This window comes from Poecile atricapillus, chromosome 2, assembly GCF_030490865.1.
Source record: "Poecile atricapillus isolate bPoeAtr1 chromosome 2, bPoeAtr1.hap1, whole genome shotgun sequence".
In the NCBI taxonomy this organism is placed as follows: domain Eukaryota; kingdom Metazoa; phylum Chordata; class Aves; order Passeriformes; family Paridae; genus Poecile; species Poecile atricapillus.
The window spans coordinates 98,265,274-98,284,562 of record NC_081250.1 but is presented as its reverse complement, the minus strand read 5'-3'; the positions used below and the strand labels follow the sequence as shown (position 1 = coordinate 98,284,562).

At 35.2% G+C, this 19,289-nt stretch overlaps 1 protein-coding gene across 1 annotated transcript in view; it reads left to right on the top strand.

The window, feature by feature from the left end:
• CCDC102B (coiled-coil domain containing 102B) overlaps nt 1–19,289 on the top strand; it is a 136,611-nt gene that overhangs the window by 6,364 nt on the left and 110,958 nt on the right. The window contains exons 2-5 of the mRNA XM_058831864.1: nt 6,799–6,926; nt 9,123–9,743; nt 11,579–11,787; nt 16,323–16,431. Coding sequence (XP_058687847.1) covers nt 9,138–9,743; nt 11,579–11,787; nt 16,323–16,431 — 924 coding nt within the window. The 5' untranslated portion in view covers nt 6,799–6,926; nt 9,123–9,137. The remainder of the gene's footprint in view (nt 1–6,798; nt 6,927–9,122; nt 9,744–11,578; nt 11,788–16,322; nt 16,432–19,289) is intronic.

Here is a 19,289-nt window from a genome sequence, read left to right as displayed (position 1 = left end):
CTTTTTTTCATGTTCCTTACAGCTGATTCCTGACAACAGTGCAGAATTGCTGCTTTTAAGGCAGTTAAATGTTGTCACAAAAGGGGCTTCTTTCTTGTGGCTCTTCTGTACTTACATGGTCTTTTGTGACCCATTTGGCTAAAAGTTACATATTCTGAGATTCACAATTTGTGGTCTTAATTTTGTCTCATTTCCTGGATGTCATGGCACCATTGTTAAAACTGGGAGAAACAGACTTCTAGAGCACCTCAAGAATCACACTGCTCAGAGAATCATCTTAGGGGGAACCTTTGAGATCATCCCTCTTGCTCACAGCATCATATGAATGACTTCTACATGGCATGCTTTTGTTTCACAAGAATTTCTGTCACGCTAGAGTTTTTATTTTCTCTTAAATGAGTGGGACTGCTTACACCTAGAATTGTAAATCTTATTTCAAATGATTGAAATAGGCTACGGAAAAGGATAGCAAATGAGAGCAAACTGGCAATGTGACTAGTATAGCCAGCCTCAGGGTCACTTAGGGCTACTTCACTTTTTTTTTCTTTCTAAAGATATAAATTAATATATAAATTAATTTTTTTAAAGATATAAATGATATGTATACAATTTTACCCTACATGCTTTCATGTGAATTATTAAAACCTTCAGGAGATGCAAACTACTATTAATAATAGAAAGGATTCCTCCTCTGGAGTCAGAGAATTTTTGTTATCACAAGGGATACTGGAATATCAAGAAACAATATACTTAATCCTGTTGCATAGTATATAATGCTTATTTCTGCATTATGGTCATAGCTTTATTTCCCTTTGGTTTCTGGATAGTCTTCTAAAATAGAAAAAAGATTAAACCATTTCTGAGTCTTCCTTTCACTTACTGCTTCCTCCATGGATAATTGTCTTTCAGTCGCTATCTTTACTGCTCATCCTTTACCTCTTCGCCTGGGAATTTAGCTAGACATGAACAACTAATATAATGATGCACTTTCTGGGGGTACTTCAGAAATGCCTTGTCTGTCACAATGTTTTGTATCATAGTAAAATGCAATTTTCCCTGAGGAACTACTATTTTCCTAAAGTTACTTCCTAGCGCTTAACTTTTTAGGCCTGATAGAGTAGCTGGCAAACTTTGTTTATGGCTTTTTAAAAAGAAGGTCAAGTTGAAACTTGGGTCTCTGCTTTTGCCTTCCCTCTCTGTCATATTATTCCATCACATCATCTAGTGTTGATCAACTCAGAAGTGGGAACAGACTCCAGTTTTGCATAAATTCTACTATCAAGGGCTTACTTACATTTGGTCCTACACCTTTTCTGCCTCTGGAGTATTTTAGTGTCTCCTGGGATTAAATTTATTAATTTGTTTTCAAGGCAAAAGTGTCTATACCATAAAGAAATAATGAGAAAAATTGTGATATTCTGTGTTCCCAAGATTATAAATTTTGTCAGACCTATAAGAAATGTGGAACACTACTTAGCACTTTTCTCTTTACTGTTTCCTCTCAAACCTCTCCAAAAAATGTGTTTACATTCTTCAGTTCTATCTTTCTTTTTTTTTTTCTTTTTTATTTTATGGTAAAGCACTTGAGTCTTTATCCTGGCCTTTAGGAACTTTGATGACTAAATAACTTGGAAACTAAGATTTAGGCCTGACCTAGTCTCTTGCACTTAAAATATTGAGGCAGATGATATGTTGTAGAAGGAAGATGAGGTTGCATAATTTTAGTCTTATGTATCAGGACATTAAAGAATTGCCGCTGTGATTTAATTTTCTCTCAAAGAGACATTTAGCACATCATACTATCCAAATTGCTGTCTTAAGAAGACTAGATTTTTCCAGGCACTTTTAAGATTCCCTAATCAAAAATGCTCAAAACAAAAACAGTACCTCACTGAAATAAAACATTTCTCTTTGTGAAGATAAAAATGTAACTTTATACTTTGTTGTTTTCATAACATAACTGGTTTTAGTTACTGGATATGAGAAGGAAAGAAAACAGGCTTTGGAAATAAATTAGATCTTTATTGACATTTTTATGTTAAAAGGAAACTAGAGAAGTATGAATAGGAGGGAAAATTATCACATAACTCCTAATAGGAAGTAAACAACTAGTATTTTTTGTCTCTTCAAGCCATTTTTTGGCTGATTTTTAGTTATGACACATGTAAGGAACACAATGTTTGGAAACAACATAGCTTAAAAATATACTGTATGGTTTAATACTGTTAATATTTTTTTATAGCTGTGGAAACAAAATAAACTGAATCATCTTTGGCTATGCATTAAAAAATCTTGAAAAAACTATCTTTTAATTTTCATGAAGTAAGATAATCTGTATATGATGTCATGGTTTGTTTGGATCTCTCAGTTTTACAGCACAGTGTACTTTGTAAATGTAACTTTACTTTATGAGCTTATGAGCTCATTAAAAAAAAATTAAAAAAAATCCTCTGCCTCAAACAATGCCACCAAAACCTAAAGACATCAAACAATGGTGGAATCATCTTTGTACAGACTAGTCCAACACAGGAACTCACAAATTCATTCCCTAATTCACAAACTCTTTTATTTACAAGTTCTCTAAATGGTATTATTTCTATAAACAAACTAGTTACTAAGTTGTCAATGCCAGTGCTCGTTCTTTCTCCCCTATGGAGGAGTGACTGTCCCCCCATACCACACTGAAAAACACAAAGGTCTCATCAGTCAGTCTGCTGTTGGATCTGCTACAAAAATATTGGGGGTAAGCTTAGGCATTTTCACTTTCCAGCTCAGAAGTTTGGCCTGTAGCACTTCCACGAGTTAGCATAACCTGAAGGAACTGGCAGGTAGCTGCTTTTTGAAAATGCAGGAGTTGGCTGCAGGTAATATCAGCCCTTTATCCACTGAGTTCTATGTACAGGCTGCTCCCCCACTGACCACTCACATTGGCACTGCTCTCAGCATATGTCAGACTTTAGGATCAGCTGTATGTTCATTATTGTCACTTTTCTTTCCTCCAAGAGTTTTCCAAGTCATTGTGGTTATCCTAGCTTCAGTGTCTTGTATTATCAAGAAATTTATTTGGTAGGATTTTAGTATCAATTTAATTCAGTTGATATACCAATTTCACCCAATAGGTTTTGCATAATATCTCGTTAATATCCACGTCCTTTTGGCCAATGACTTCGTAGCCACTATGATAGAGATGGTTGCTGTAATCAGTACAGGTTTCATTCCATGCAGCAGTGTATACATTGGTTATGTTCAATGAATGTTCATTGTAATTAATTTTGGAGCTATAATCATAGGCTCTTGTACATAATGCAACCACATTAAGTGAAGGGCACTTTTAGTAAGAAGTAGGCTGGATTGTTTTTTAAGATACACAGCCGTGAGCAATGGTAGCTTAATTTTGTCCATTTACATAGATTTGCACAATTATTAGGAGTGTTTATAAAATAATTGCTGTGTATTTTCTCATTGTATACATATGCTGTAAGTATTCTGGGCCACTAGTATGTGATTAGTTCCCTTACGTGCCTGTAGTACCCCTTCCACCCTGTTGTTGTCACAACCATGTACAGCTTCATGTCCAGTGTAAACTACATGTAGGTAATTTCAGGTTAACTTTAGATCTCAGTGTTCATGGGACATTATCACCCGCTGTCAATACCTGTCCTTGTGATGTTGCAGATGGTATTCCTTCTTGTAACTAGTTTAAAGGTGTAAGATCATGGACCTGCAATACCTGAGTTATTCCAAAATGCAGGATCTGTTGTAGATAAGTTCTAAGTATATGTTCCAATTATCAGTGTTGCCACGGTGATGCAGGAGAGGGACACTTTCTGCAAGAGAAGACACTCAGGTCTTGGACATAACCCAAACCTCAGTTGTTTTTAACTTGTTGCCTTTCCCATTGCAAAAGGAGAGGCTCATGGATAACACCTGAGCTGAATGTTTAACTTCATTATATGGACTTCAGAGGATTTTATTTCTGTTTGAGCAAGATTTTGGGAAGCTACAGGTATGAATTCCTTATCTGTGGTTCTTCTTGTGAGAGTTTGTTACTTGTGTAGCCAGCTTACAAGCTCTCATGCATATGATTCCCACACAGTATTAACAGATCCCTAATTGTGTATTTTACACAATAAGGTAAAATAAAAAAAACTGGTTTAGTAGTTTATTCCATTGATCTACTGTCCCACTATTTTGAGATTGATGCAGTAGCTGGAAAATCCATTGTACAAGATTTGAACTAAACCAAGCTTGTCCTACTTTATTCTTAAAATGTTATTGATGCTAAGATTATATTTCTTTGGATAAGGGAGAAGTAGCAAGCAAACCACTGGCTTAAAGCAGTTGTGAGACCAGTGATAGGTTAGGCAGGGAATATACTCTGGACATCACTATTTCTGCTCCTGTAAGGATCTCTTTCCACCATTCAGGTGCTGTAATACACATGAGATGTTTCCCAGATTGTCTTACCTTCTATGAAGCTGGTAGAATGTTGGTGATGTTCTGTATCATTGTTTAAAAGAAATGGCACAAATACACAATTCGTTTCACCAGAACTTTTGTCACTCCTCTTTTTTGATATCCTGTCTTATTAGCTGTTGAAATAAATCCTATGACCTTGTGTGTCTATGCCACTCTTGTAACCAGGTATTTGTTCTGCCTCAGAGTTTTGTGCTGTATTTTTTCTAAACAAATGATCAGCCTCCTGGCTGCATGTTGCTAAGATTTTTAGGGTTTTGGTAACTAGATACAATTTTGTATGGGTATTATTTTAGTCTGAGCTATATAATGAATCACTTTTCCAGTGTGAGGTTTTTTTCACCATATATATCAATCATTTACTTGGCAGTATTTTTTCATCTAGGCACTGGATGGGACCCCTAAGGGTTATTAATTAAAACCAACTTTGCAACAGGAACAGACACACAAAATTTGATCTCCTTTTCTTGAGTTGATAGCTTGGTAGTTAGCAGCCCATAGTAAACAGCCACGTTTTCAGGGAGTGTGTTAAATCACTTCCTATATTCTTCCCATAATGACTGAGTCACCCCTGCCCATTTTCTGAAAGCCTTCTCTCTTTGTCAGGGTTTGTTGATGAGTGAACTGCAGCAATAACATGGAAACTTCTGACTTCTCAAAAGCAGACATTTTCTCTGAAGACAGAATTCCTAAAAAAAATACCTTAAAAAATGTTTTGCCGAGGTGTTAATAATTAAGAGATGTATAACTAAGGATTAAATCATACACTAAAAGGATGTTGAAATTGTATCTTCAAACATTTCCCTAACTACTGAACTGACTGAAAAAGCTGAGTCCAGTGAGCAGGTATTAACATGAGGAAAGTGCAATAATTATTTTCTCTCCTGGTGATTTCGTTAATGGTGCCACCAAAGGTAAATATACTGCTGTTTACCTAAAACAATAGGTGGCAAAAATAAATCAAGAGCTCTTCTCTTTCTTACTGATGTTCAGGATCATTAGGTAAATAGAAAAGGTTGCAATATAATTAAATACATTTGAGACCTATGTTCTTTGCCATGTTCACCGTGTGTCTTTTTTTTCCTCTGAGAGCTATCATCACTCTGTTCTCATCTATCATCACACCTCACTCACACGTCGCAATGAATGTTTCTTCATATATTTTGTTCATACTTATTTTAAATTATTCCATTAAGAAAAACAACTTTAAAAAGGATGTTGTGTTCCTTCTTCACTCAGCTGTTGGAAGTGGAGCTATCAGAAGGCTTCACTGATCAGAAAACCCCCATTTACATCCAATTCCCTAAGTTTATTTTATCCTTCCATCCAATTATCTTTCATGAAGTAATTATGTAGACTGAGCTCCATATGCTGTGCTAGCCAGTCTGTTGCTGCAAACTCAAGTCCTTTAAAACTAGCTCCACACAGTGATTTTTTTGTCGATTTTAGACTTGTGATATTTCTGATGTTAAGAGATCTGTGTCTGAGAACATTAATATGGACCTTTCTTCTTTGAATTATCTTTAACACACAAGTTAAAAATTATTCTTGTTCCCTCTGGAACATATATAATGCATAGATATTTTATAGATGAGAGTTTTCAGGGTTCAATGTAGATATAGGATGTTTTCTATGATGTGGTCATATACCAGAGAAGAGAACTATTATTTTTTTTTAAATACCACTGTAACTATAGAGCTGATTAAAGATTCAGTATCAACAGATTCAATACTACAACAGTCTTCAGTTGGACTCTTGGACTTGTTTTTATTATCATTTCAGCAGCATTTTGTGAACATGGAAGAGTAGATTGATATGAACTATAAATAAGGTAAGTCCATCCTAATCATCCCTCTGGAACTGTGAGATTTTTGACAGTTTCAGAACTTTTACAATAATCAACACATTTTTCTAATTTTTAAATCTTGGCTTCCTTTCAAACCCATATTTTAGTCCACTTCTTTAAAAATAGATACAAGCGCAAATCTTCATAATTCATACTTTTAATAAAAATCCTGTTACCTGCTTTACTTTTCCAGCAAATATTTCTATTATTTTTTGCTTCTATTCTGAGTCATCCAGCCACGGAAATGGGATGTGTTGAGATCTGTCTCTTTTAATGAAAAAATGATATTTTATTCTACCTCTTGCAGTCATGAGGGGGTATCTAAAAACACTGTTTTGATTAAATTTTCTGAAAAGGACATACAGAAGTCAATACAAATAGAAACACCTCCTTTTCTTTACCTAAGAGTGAGACAGCACTTCTATTTTCTGGAGGAGGAATGACTTCTTTTAATTCTTAATTTTTTTGAATTTTAGGTACAGAGCTGGGATCATCTATCCATACTGAAAAGTGCATGCCTATCAAAGTTCAGCCTATCATAAAATGATTAGAAATGTAAGGAACCACCAGCTTACTGTAGAAGCCTACTTCAATTATTACAGCTGTAAGTTTGATCTGACTGGCAGTGTCCCAGCCTCAAGAACACTTGAGCCATCACAGTGGAGGAGAGCAAGAATTCATGACCAATGTTTCATTTTTAGCATCCTGTAATCTGTGTTCATAACATTTCTCCAGCTTTGGAAACATTACTGAATGTCAAATGACAAAGTCACCTCAAACTTGTAACAAAACATCAGCAGCAGGCTACTCTGATTCATTAATAACTCTCAAGTCTTTCAAATTTTCTGTCAAAGAAAAATATTACCATTCTTATTTCTGCATCTTTTAAGATTTGTAAATTATGTTCTCCCTTCTCCAAGTTCTCCAAGTACTCCCTTCTCCAAGTTCTCCCTTCTTTAAGTGAATATGCAAAGAAGCTAGAAAAATCCACTGAAAAAAATACTGATTATGAAAATGTAATAAACATATCTGTAGATATCTACTAATTTGAGACAGATGCAAAAAAAGTAAGAAAAAATTAATGTAAGAAAAGTACTTCTTAAAAATCCAAAAGTTTCAATGATTTCATTATGTATTTATTACATTATGTAAAATGTTTTATATATATTATTATGTATCTAAAATTTACTGTGGTTTTGTTTGGTTGGTTTTCAATTAAAGCTTTAGGAAATAAAGGAATTACCACAGTCCACAAGTTAAATTAACAACTGACTGCAAGAGTTTAATATTTAGTTACTTTGACTCTATTTGGCCTCATACAAGATTGTGGGTTGCAATATCTTTGTATTTTGGATAAGGCTTATTCAAATTGAATGAATTTATGTATTTTGCATAAGGCTTGTTCAAATTAAATGACCTGGAAGTAGGTCAAGAAACAAGAAAGACAGCTTTGATGAAGCTTTGGCAGCAGCTCTGCTACATCTGTGTAGTGTTGTTGTGGGGGCTTGATGGTACTACACTAGGTAGTGATAATGAGGGGAACTGAGAGTCCTTCATTGTCCTTTTCCTCCTCTCATATCCGTCCTCCACTACAACAGTTCTGCATAAGCTTATAACAAATCGCAAATAAATGTCCTGAAAATCATGGAAAAGTTAAAAAACAACTGGCATATTAGAGAAAAACCTGCAAAAACTTCTATTCAGTTGAAATGAGCTATAACTGAATCATACTGCCAAATCTATCTACTTTTCAGTGTTTTGTTAGCAGCATTGGCCTTCTGCATTTCAAATGCAGGTGTTACCACTAATTGCTGTAACATATAAACATCTTTTTTTACTAATGGACATCACAATATAAAAGCAATTTCTTTTTTACTTGAAACAACTTAGTCTTTTATTGACGTTACAAGATTTTTAAATTTCTTTATTTGTTGAATTTCGGTTGCTTGGTTGCTCTGATTTGTTTTTAACATAACCAAGAAGAAAAAAAAACAAGGAGATATAAGTGGCTAGTCTCTGCAGACTGTCCACATCAGCATTTTCTGAGCACTGGGGTAGGGAAGCAATTTCTGAGAAACTGTTCTTCTTCTGGGCCAAATAAGTAATAAATAATCAAAAGATAAATAATGAAAAAGAATGCAACAAGATTTACTAGATGAGTCATACCACTATGAGGTAGGCTGTACAGTACAGGAAGATAGTGCTACACTTTCAAGAATACTATAAGAATATACTACCTGGAAATCTTCTGGAATGCAGAAAATAAAGCCCCCTATAAAAAATGCTTGATTTTTCTCTTGGAAAAAACGAAAATCCAAATGTCACAGGGGTTTTGATTTTTTTTTTTTTTTTTATGTATGCAAATTATAAGGTACGTGTTGCTTAATATAAAATTCCAAAGTCTGGGAAAGAAGTCAAGTGATTTGTGATTGTAATCCTAGACAAATAACATTCTCTTACTAGATATTTAATATATATATTGATTCAGTTCAATTTTGTCCTGAAGGAAGAATGCTTTTGTTCTGTTTTCTTTAGACTCAAACATTTTTGAGACTGCTATGATAATTTAATGACTCTATGCAAGCAAATCCTTGCCAAGTAATGTCTGTTTATGCTGTACCCAAAAAGTATTAAATAAAAGATATTTGACTAGCTATTTCTTGTTGATAAAGCACTTTTCTAAAATGTGAGCAGCATTATTAACTCACTATTGCAGCAGTAAAAACCCCAACTGTTGAAGGTTATTCATACGATATAATAAATTAAAAGCTGAATTATTGTCTGTCTTTGTCTTTTTTAGGAGTGAAATTAGGTGATGAATCAAAACATGAATTTAGACTCCACTCAGAAACAAATGGAAGAGACAGAGGTTTTTGGGACCCAACCAACAGAACCTGATAAATTAGATAGATGTTGGCAACCTGGTGACCATCTCTGTCATTCAAATATTCCATCTCAAAGTTTCTATCCAAATTCACCTCATTATGCACATATGAATGCTAGTTACAGCAGTGATTGGGAAATTTTTGAAGCAGTAAAAATTCAGGAACTGGAGGAAGTCAAAGCCAGAGCTGCCCAAATGGAGAAGACCATGCGCTGGTGGTCAGATTGCACTGCCAACTGGAGGGAGAAATGGAGCAAAGTTAGAGGAGAAAGAAATAAAGCACGAGAGGAAGCAAGACAACTGAGAATCAAATTAGACAGTATGATAAAAGAGCTAAGTGTGCTTAAAAAAATAAATCAGGACTTAGTAACTGAGAAAGAAAACTTAGAAAATGGAACTGCTTGGAAAACGGAATGCCATTGCTCAGAAATATCCTGTATTAAAAAGGACCAAAACCTGTCAATGTTTCTGGAGCCAGAACCTACAAAAGACTTAAACAAAATCTTCAAAATTCCTGGGGCAGAAGACACGAAGGAGGTAAAGAATGGGAAATATTTTTTGTGGTTCATGAAGAAGTGGCACAGTATGGATGTGCATGTAGAAATGAGATTTTTCAAGAATTTTGACCTAAATGATGCCTGATCCACTCACTAACAAAACCCTTTGGCCCCCTGCCTGCCCCCCCCCCCACCCCATCTAAATATTTCTAATACAGAAAGATACAGAAAATAATTCATAACCTTGCACTATGACTAGACATTTAAGGAAAAGAGGCAGATGGTTATAGAAAATAATTTACAATATTGTTTTGATTCTCTCATGTTTAACAATAACAGGTTAACTCTCTTATCAGAATTAACCACGTTTTGTATATGTACATTCTTTCTCTCCTTCAAAAAAGCAAATAAGGTTCTTGGCTTCTGAAATAAAATCATTTATTTCTCCCTCAACTTCAAAAGCAGGGGAAGAGGTAAGGCAATTCTTTTGAAAATTTGCAAGACTTTTTGTTTGAGCAATTAATATAGAATAAAAAAACTGAGTCTCAGAATTGTTTAAACAGCTCCTAGCTCTACACAAAAGATCCAGTTATATTCATCAAAAATTGAAGTATTTGTTCATGTTTAATTAACTTTAAATCTGTGCCTTGGAATGCACTGTGTAGTCTTCATAGACAGCACCATGAAAAAACCTTATTTGTTTTCTGATAGATGGCAGTCATTGTAGATATAGGTAATTTTTTTCACACATTACAGGAAAATGTTTTTCCCTGCATTGTTGAAAGTAGGAAAATTTTTACTTCAATTCAAGGGAAATTGCCAAGATCTTAGATCTGAATGTATTTCATTACATTCTTAATATATCTCTTAATATTAATGATACTATATTCCTATGAAATCTGGGAGAAAAAAAAAAGTAATATTAGTAGCAAGAATAAATTTTGCCAAAAAAACCCATGCCTTTCATATTTTCAGACAGACAAATGTACCATTGGAAGGAAATACCACAAAATATACTTTAACTATTTCTCCTTAGTATAAAATATTTTCCACTTGAAAACTGAAACTTTATATGTGAATAAGATACATTCTTATCTTTTCAGTTTCTAGTATTTTCTGACATAAAATTTGGGTATTCTAAAAATTCAAAAGAACAGATTGATGTGATAGATGATTGTCAATAAACTGAGATAAATAAAATGAGATTAGCTTTTAAACCAAATTCCTCAGATACGGTAAAGCAAATACCTTTCTAAGGGAAACTTGTTAATAAGAGACATTCAGTCTTTCTCAAAAATGTGTACTTTGTTTTTAATTTTTTTCCTATTTTGATGCTAGTTTTTCTTATGTTTTGCATGCAAAACATTTATCTTCAAAATAGATATCTATATACTTTGTTCCTTATGAAAAACTTGTATAAGCCTGCTTCAATGCACTTTACATAAAAAGTTTATGAGTCCATAATGTAGTTTCTCAATACATTATTTGTATGGATAAATTGCACTGCTGGTTTTATTAGTTCCAGGATTCTGTTTTCACCAGAGTTATAGCCAAAAAAAAGAAATGGAATATATTTCCTTAGTAAAGACATATTGGAAATATTTTGTATATGAAGCGTGTCATAACAAAAGCTGTTAGATATCATAAAATGACAGTTGTTCATTATATACATTATATATAATATATATAATATACTGACATTTTCTGCACCTTCTACCCATATACAGTCCAACTGCCCAAGATTTTACATATTTCCTTTTTTTCTCCTATGTTCCTTAAATGTCTAGAAGAGCTTTGGTAGGCCTGTCTATGGAACTATGTTAGACTTTTTTCTTCATTTATGTTTTTCTCAGGTGTCTTTTTTTTTTTCCTCAGGATGTAAACAAAGACCAAAACAATGACAATAAAAAAATCAGTCCAAAGCCTCCTGATTTCTTCCCCAGTGGACTTCCCAGCATCTATTTGGAGGAACCTAAAATAAGTTTGGACAGTACAGCTAAGACAACAGAGAATGATTTAATACATGTATCAGTCTTAAATTTGCATTTGGCTGAGATGAGAAAAATCTTACAGAAGGAAAGAGAGTAAGTGCAAAATATATCCAATTTGTGGAATTCTCATAGAAGGGTTGAAGACAGTTTCTAAAATAGATATGATGTTTGCATTTATAGCTCATATGTTTTAAGCTTTATTCATAGCTATTTGCAAGACTTCAATAAGAATTTAAAGAAACAATTCAGCATAATGTGTTTATTGTTTTCTTTGGGCTGTTTGTCATTTAAATAAGAGGTGTTCCATACAAATATGTATTTAATAGCAATTTGGTATAGATACAGTGATATCTAATGTATGTTATACCCAGTTATTGAAGTGCTTTGTGCATAATAATAAATTTTCATATACTCTACTGGCAGACCTTTGAAAGAATCCAAATGCAGAATGACAAAGGCTGTTTCTGAATTCAAAATATTTGAATCAGATGCAAAATGCTGTTAATCTTTACCTCTTCATTTGTAGCAAAGTCTGTGTTAAAAGCTGGTAACAAAGAAGGAGAAACACATTTATTGTACACTTATGTAGCATATCAAATTTGCCTCACATAAATTATTTTGGTATATTTTGGTGGCCTAAAAATTTTATGTTGTTTAAATGGTCAATACTGACAAAGATTGAATGTCACCAAAAAGGCCTTTGAAGAAAATATACAGCATGTGATGTATGATGACGTGGTAGCAGACTTCAGGCTGTAATTACAGGTGATGGTAATTTCAAAGTCAGTTGAAGTTAATTAGGAAATTTAAAGGAATAAAATTCCCTGTATATTGCAAATATATTCAACACTTTCAGTTCAGAGAGTCTGTAATGGTAAACTGTGTTGAAGAATTTCCTTCCTGTCAGTTTATTTCACATTTTCTGTCTATCAGTTTATTTCATAATTGTCATGTAGATAGTAAAAGTCTGAAGTAAAAAATCCTTTCAATTCCTAACTAATATTTAATGTGTTTTGTTATATGAATTAGATAGTTGTAGAAAGCATACAATAATTCTTTAGTTGAATCATATAGCAGAAAATGTCTATGCTCTCTCTCCTTAAAACGTATTTAGTTTTTCTGTGGCAGCAAATATATATGTGAATTAGGATACTGACACGTCACCTATTTTCCTGGGGTTGAAATATTTAGGGGCCTAGGTACTTCATTAACAATCAAAGTATACATACATATATAATAATTTTCTTTTAGAAATTGGATAATTTTTCAACTCACTTTTAGTCACTTCTCAGGAAAAACTTTAATAGGTTTTGGTTTGTCTGTTTGTTCACATGCCTCTCTAACCAATATTTAGCTGTATGTCAGAGAGACAGATTTTTCAATTTATGCCTAGATATGCACTGACTGTGGTATAAGGCAGTAAATTTACCGGCAGATGGTAAGAATTGGGGCACATCTATAGCATGCAACATGTGACAATGCAAACCTTAGGCATCAAAAATGCTCGCAGACCAGTGATTTCCACATAACAGCTGGGATTGGTGTAACAACTTCCTCTCCGGGAGGGCAGCATTTCCTGCATGCAGAGATGTTATGTAAGCAGACTATAGGCAACTTATAAGTATGAAGCAACTATATTTGGCAATGCAGACAGTAAATAGCTAGGAATAATGTTTCTGGGATAAGTATTATCATTGTCACCAGTCCCTTGAGACAGCTGATGAATCTTTGTTGGGCAGGCTGTCACCTGCTATCTCAGAAAGGGATACCACCTAGTAGAATTGGCTGATTTTGCTGAATTTCCAACTTCAGATTTCAAATTTTCTCCCTTTTATTCTTGCTCATGTCAGTATTTTTACTCATGTATTCTGGAGTTGCTAGTAATGACTATCTGAACAATCTCACCCCTGTTGCATTTTTTTACTCCCCTTATCTTGTGTGGCTCTAGCTTAAGTACTTTCTCACAGCTTCTTTCTCACAACTTAGCAATTTTCTCAGTGAACTCGAGCCAAGGACACACAGCTGTACTGCATCAAAACCAAACAGATCATAGACAGCTTGAACCCCAAGGCCAAAGGTTACTTTAGCAGTCAGTGTGATCTTACTCATACAGAGGAAGACTTCTCAGCAGTTTCCTGGTTTACATGCAGCACTCTGAACTCTTGACGGCATTTTTTTCTAGTCAACTTAACTTCTGCAAATCCAGTGTTTGAACTTTCCCCTGACTAAGTTACCTAACAGTTACCTAACTAGTAACCTTCTTGGTTTCCTAACTAATCTCTCCATAAGATGTTTTACTTCTTCACCCTGAGAGAACTTCTGTTTATTGCATTCTGCTCAGAGCTATCATCAGTAATGTTGACATAGCCTTATGCACACAGACCAGGTTTTGCAAAGGACAAAAAGAAAGAAGGTCTAAAAAAAAAAAAAAAAGTAAAGAAATGAAAATTTATGTTTTGACATTCAAAAATATCAGGCTTGGGTTTGCCTGATAAAATTACACACCAACATCCTCTACTTGGTACTAATGGCTCATATCAATTACACATTTGAGGTCCTATTAATATGAATGGAAATTACAAACCTTGTGAGTAGCTCAGCATTTTGCATAATCGTTTGCTTAAAATAGCTATCTTTTGTAATCTTTTGGATCAGTGTTCTCATCTAAATGTCTTCTAGTTTTAAGATCGTAATTTGTTCTTTGAACTTAAAAGTGTCTATTTCCTCTAAAACCAAAAGGCCACAGATTAGCTCAGTGCTGGTTGATAATACCAAAGAGGAACTGCATAAGACTGGCTGGGTAACACAGACCATGGATACAAAAGGCACTGCCTGAACCACAAGAAATCCTTTTTTTTTCTGTGAGGAGAACTGAACACTGGCACCAGTTTCCCAGAAAAGTTTCTGAGTCTCCATCCTTGGAGACATTCAAAAGCCATCTGGACATGGTCCTGAGCAATCAGTTCTAGGCCACCCTGCTTGAACATGGGGTTTGCACCGGAACACCTCCTCAGGGTCCCTCTCAATCTCAACCATTCTGTGTAATTCTGTGATTTAACTAGATAATGAGTTAAAATGTGTCATTATAAGATCCATGAAAAATTCTCTAAACCTGATTATTTTACCTAGTAGTAAGATGCTTCTGATGTCTGCTATATTCTTTCTTCCATTCTTTGTTTTCTTTGTTTAAATAGCAAACTTTATGTAGTCAGAATAATTTCTTTCAATTAGTGGTATTGGAGGGAGCTGGTCTCAAGAAGTACTGTAACACAAAACAAAGCTAGTGTCTTCTAAATAAGAAAAACATACTGGACATACCTCTTTTACTTTTCAGGTTAGATAATTTCTGAGGACTGTCACTGCATTCAGTAGGGTCAATAGGCTATTATTCAAAGTATTAGAATGTCATCTTTCATGCTTTCGCTTTTATTTATTAAATGTCCCACTAATAATTATCTTAGTTCCCCAATGAGGTCATGATATCATTCCAATGAAATATCCCATTACTTTGAGAGAAAAACTGTTGAGTTGAAATGCATGAAATACATCTTGCTCTATTTTGCTTTGTGAATAATAGTATTTATTTTATAAATAAATATAATAGAATATAAATATAAATAAATATAATGTTATGGGAGTTCTAGGTGTTTGCTAATATAAGCTGTGCAATATGCTAAATCTAGGCAGAAAAAGGAGATCCCTGATTCAAGAGCATCAGATTTAGGTATAAAAGAAGAGAGAAGATATTTCATTATAATGGATTGATTCATTAATGTAGCTTGCTGCCAGGATCTGAGTCAGTCCAGTCAGTGGCAACTTTTGCTAGCTCTGTGCAAGCAAAGAAATGCCCCAGACAAATTCCATCAATACACTTTGTTTTAATAGGTGACTATTTAAACAAAATTTTCAAAATATAGTTCTAGTAAGCCCAGCAATAATATCTTTGTTAAAATGGTTGAAAAATTCCATTAGCCTCCATTAAAATAGAAAATAACTACTGTGGCATGCAACAGTTTCTTTAATTGCCAGTATTAGAATTTTGTTTTCAACTATATCATATTTTTGTCATTGTACAGGCATAGTACTTCTGCACTAAATACATTTTCCTGAAATTCTTCTAGCATTTTCTTCCAGGAGAAATTTTTTGAAATGTGAAATATGCATATTTTAATAATGTTTTTTAACATTTAACAAAAATCATCTTTGGTTTCTAGTCTTCATAGTGTATATTTCCCCCTGTATAAATGTGTTTAATCTTCTATTTATACTAAATACAAGTGATGTAATACCTTTTCTTTGAGGATCTTCACTAATTGTGAAGAAACTGTGATAAATTAGGTAGCCTGAACCAGTAACTGAAGTCAAATTTTCTTCAGTTTATCCAAAAAATTTATTTCATTTAAAGTTTTAATTCTGTACTACTGGATTTCTGTTTTCTCTTTAGCTATTATTTTTGGTGAATCTTTTGGAATAATCATGCAATGATAATATAGGTTTTTAGAAAATCAAGATATACCATTGACAAAGGCGGCAGAATATAACTCAAACTACGAGAAAGAAATTCAAAGTAATTTTTCTTCTGTCAGCTTCAAAATTGTGCAATGCTAAATTTTAAAATGTTTTTCTAGAATGAATGTATTTCTGGAGAGAGAAATGGAAAAGATGGAAAATGAATTATTTCTTTGGAAATGGAAATATGAAGAACTGAGACAAATCAAGCTGGAAAGTCTGAAACAGGTATGTTAGCAGTACATTGTTATCACATGGAGTAAGAAAGAAAATTTAGACTCCTAATTTCCTGTGTTGTAACTGAGAGTAAAATTGTGTCCATGGTTTATGACTGTGATAAATGCACCATTTACTAATTGTTTATGAATGTGATAAATGCACCATTTACTAATTGTTATTCTGTGTACCCAGATGGAAGGGACCTGATGGGGGTGTGTGGATGCTGCCATGGCAGCACTGGTGCTCGGGAGCTGTGGAAGTGGCACTGGGATGGCTCCACTGGCTTCCAGGAGGCAGGTTCTGATGCCCCATCCCCATGTGTGGTGGGGCTGGTGGTCCTGATGTACAGCAGTCTGTGATCAGGGTCCAGCAGGGCTTGTGTTCAGAGAGAAAGGGCCCATGTGGGGTAAGGGGATGTTCAGGAAAGCCCTGCCACCCTTCCTGTGAGGCTGGAACAATAGAACAAGTAGAGGTGTAGAAATTGGCTGGAAAAATGTGTTGCCCCCATTGGCCCGGACAAGGAAGTAAGGCTGTGCAAGATCAGAGAAGGCAAAGAGATTAACAGGGTCTCCACAGGGACCCAGAGATAAGGAAGTCTGAACCACATGGGAGAGGCAGCCAGAGGCTGTGAGTTTCACAGTGAATAGAGTCCCACAGTAGGAGCACTGGAAAGATATGTTCTCCAGCAGCTGGAGGATGGCTCTTTTTCCAGATCTGCGGTTCAAAATGTTCTACTGGTGGTGAAGTAGGAAAAGAAAGCCATGACTTGTGAAGCATCAGAACCAGCTTTAACACAAGCCATGCATTAACATCCAGAGGAAGCAGTGGGTGGTGGTAGTAAGAGGCTTGCTCCTGTGGAGAAAGAAACCTCTTGTTCCCCACATGCTTTTTGGAAGGTTATGAGGCTTGCTGTGGGCTAGGATCCAGAACATTACAGAGAGATTGCCGAGGTCTGTCCAGTCCTTAGACTGCTACACTATTACTCATCCCCATGGGCAGCAGCTAGGGGTGTGTTGGGAATGATCACGAAGCTCTGGGGTTGAGGTCATGGGGACAGGTCTGGTCTCCTTGATCCTACCAGCTTTCAACTAGGAAAGGAGGCAATGAGAGATTTCAGACCACAGTGAAATGAAGAACAGGTGGTTGGCTGGAAAGCTCAGGCCACAGGTTGATAGGAGCAAGAAAGACTTCAGGAGTGATTAAACAATGTGAAGGGACACCCATCTTAAATGTTGTTAAAGAAATGCACACATCCTAGGAAACAAGCAGAGAGAATTAGAGCTGTATGTGGTTACAGAGCTACAATATTGTTGGAACAACTCAAATACTGTGCCAAGTCCATGCAACTGGAGTAATGTGAGGGACTTCCATAAATACTGGCAAGGAAGGGCTGAGGGCATGGAAGTTGCCCTCAGACCCATAAGCAGCTCGGGTCTTTTTAGGTCTCCAGAAGGATGGAGGATAATCAGACTTGTGACTCTAGGATCAGAGGAGAGGCCAGTAAGGGTGTCATTGTGGTAGGAGTTTGTTACAGACCACCTGATGAGGAATCCAAAAAAGCATTTAAAGAACTCAGATCTCGGAGTTGTAAACCCCAGTTCTTGTGGGTGACTACAGCTGCTAGAGAGGTAGAATAGCTGCTGCAATCAAAGATATTTCAGTGTGGTTTCATGAATAAATTCTTGCTGAAGGTAGTCAAAGGGCCAACAAGTGGTGGTGAATAGCTGGATCCGCTGCTGATGAATATGAAGAAAACTAGCTGGGGATGTGATGATGAATAATTTCCTCATCTGTGGTAATTTTGAAATAGCTGTGTTGGTCATCCTGAAAGAAGAAAGACAAGCAGCCAAGTACAAACCCTGAATCTAAGGAGAGCAGGATATTGTCTTAGTCAGGGAACTGCTGGGAAGGGTCCCATGGCAGGCAACTCTGATAGGTAAACAAAGGAGTCAACCAAAGTTGTCAGGCCTTGGAGTACAACCAAGGTTTGTCCTGCTACTCAGGAGAACAGGTAGGTGTATCAGAAGACTCATTTAGCTCAGCAGGGCACTCATGGTGGAGTTCTGATGCCAGAAAGCAATGTACTTTTACAAAGATCAGCCTTGAAGGAGTAATTTAAGAACATTGCCTGGTTGTGTTGGATTGGTGTTAGGAAACACATGTTCTTTTCATTCTGCATTCCTGACTAGAAGAATAAGAAATATTTGTGTTGCAGTTTACAGGTTTTAGCTTTCAGGACAATGGATAGAGGACCTCTTTGATCCAACAAAACTCAAAGTGCATGTCTATATAACTAAACATAGGTAGTGAATTTAAATTGTTCTATGAATTTGACATCTCAGATTTGGAATAATGGAGGGAATTTAATTAGTTTTCTTTCATGTTCTGGAAAGAATTCCAAGCAGTCTATTAAGTCTCAAGTTCTAGTTAATAGGTGATTCATATGCAACACAGCAACAAACCAGCATCTATCTTTCATATTTGAGTTTCTTTAGATTTTAGTTCTTTATTTTCTGCATGCTCATTAAGTAGGATTTTAGCTTGTTGTACTTGTGCAAAACAGAGGAGGTCCAGATTTAGTTAATAGCTTTTGCTTAAGAAATGTAATCTTTATAAAATACTTTATGGTGCTGTCATCAGGAATAGAACAACAGGAAGTAAAAAATTTTCTGAGAATTTGTTGGAGATAGATAACAATATTTATGCATGTGAATGCTTGCATATATGTGTTGCCGCTTTTTTCTTGGGAACATGCTCAATTACTTTAATTGCTAACTGGAGGTGATATTTTGAACATTCTGTTCATCTTCTCATATTTATAACATAAATCTCATTTTTAAATTACAGAAAAACACAGGTCTGGATGA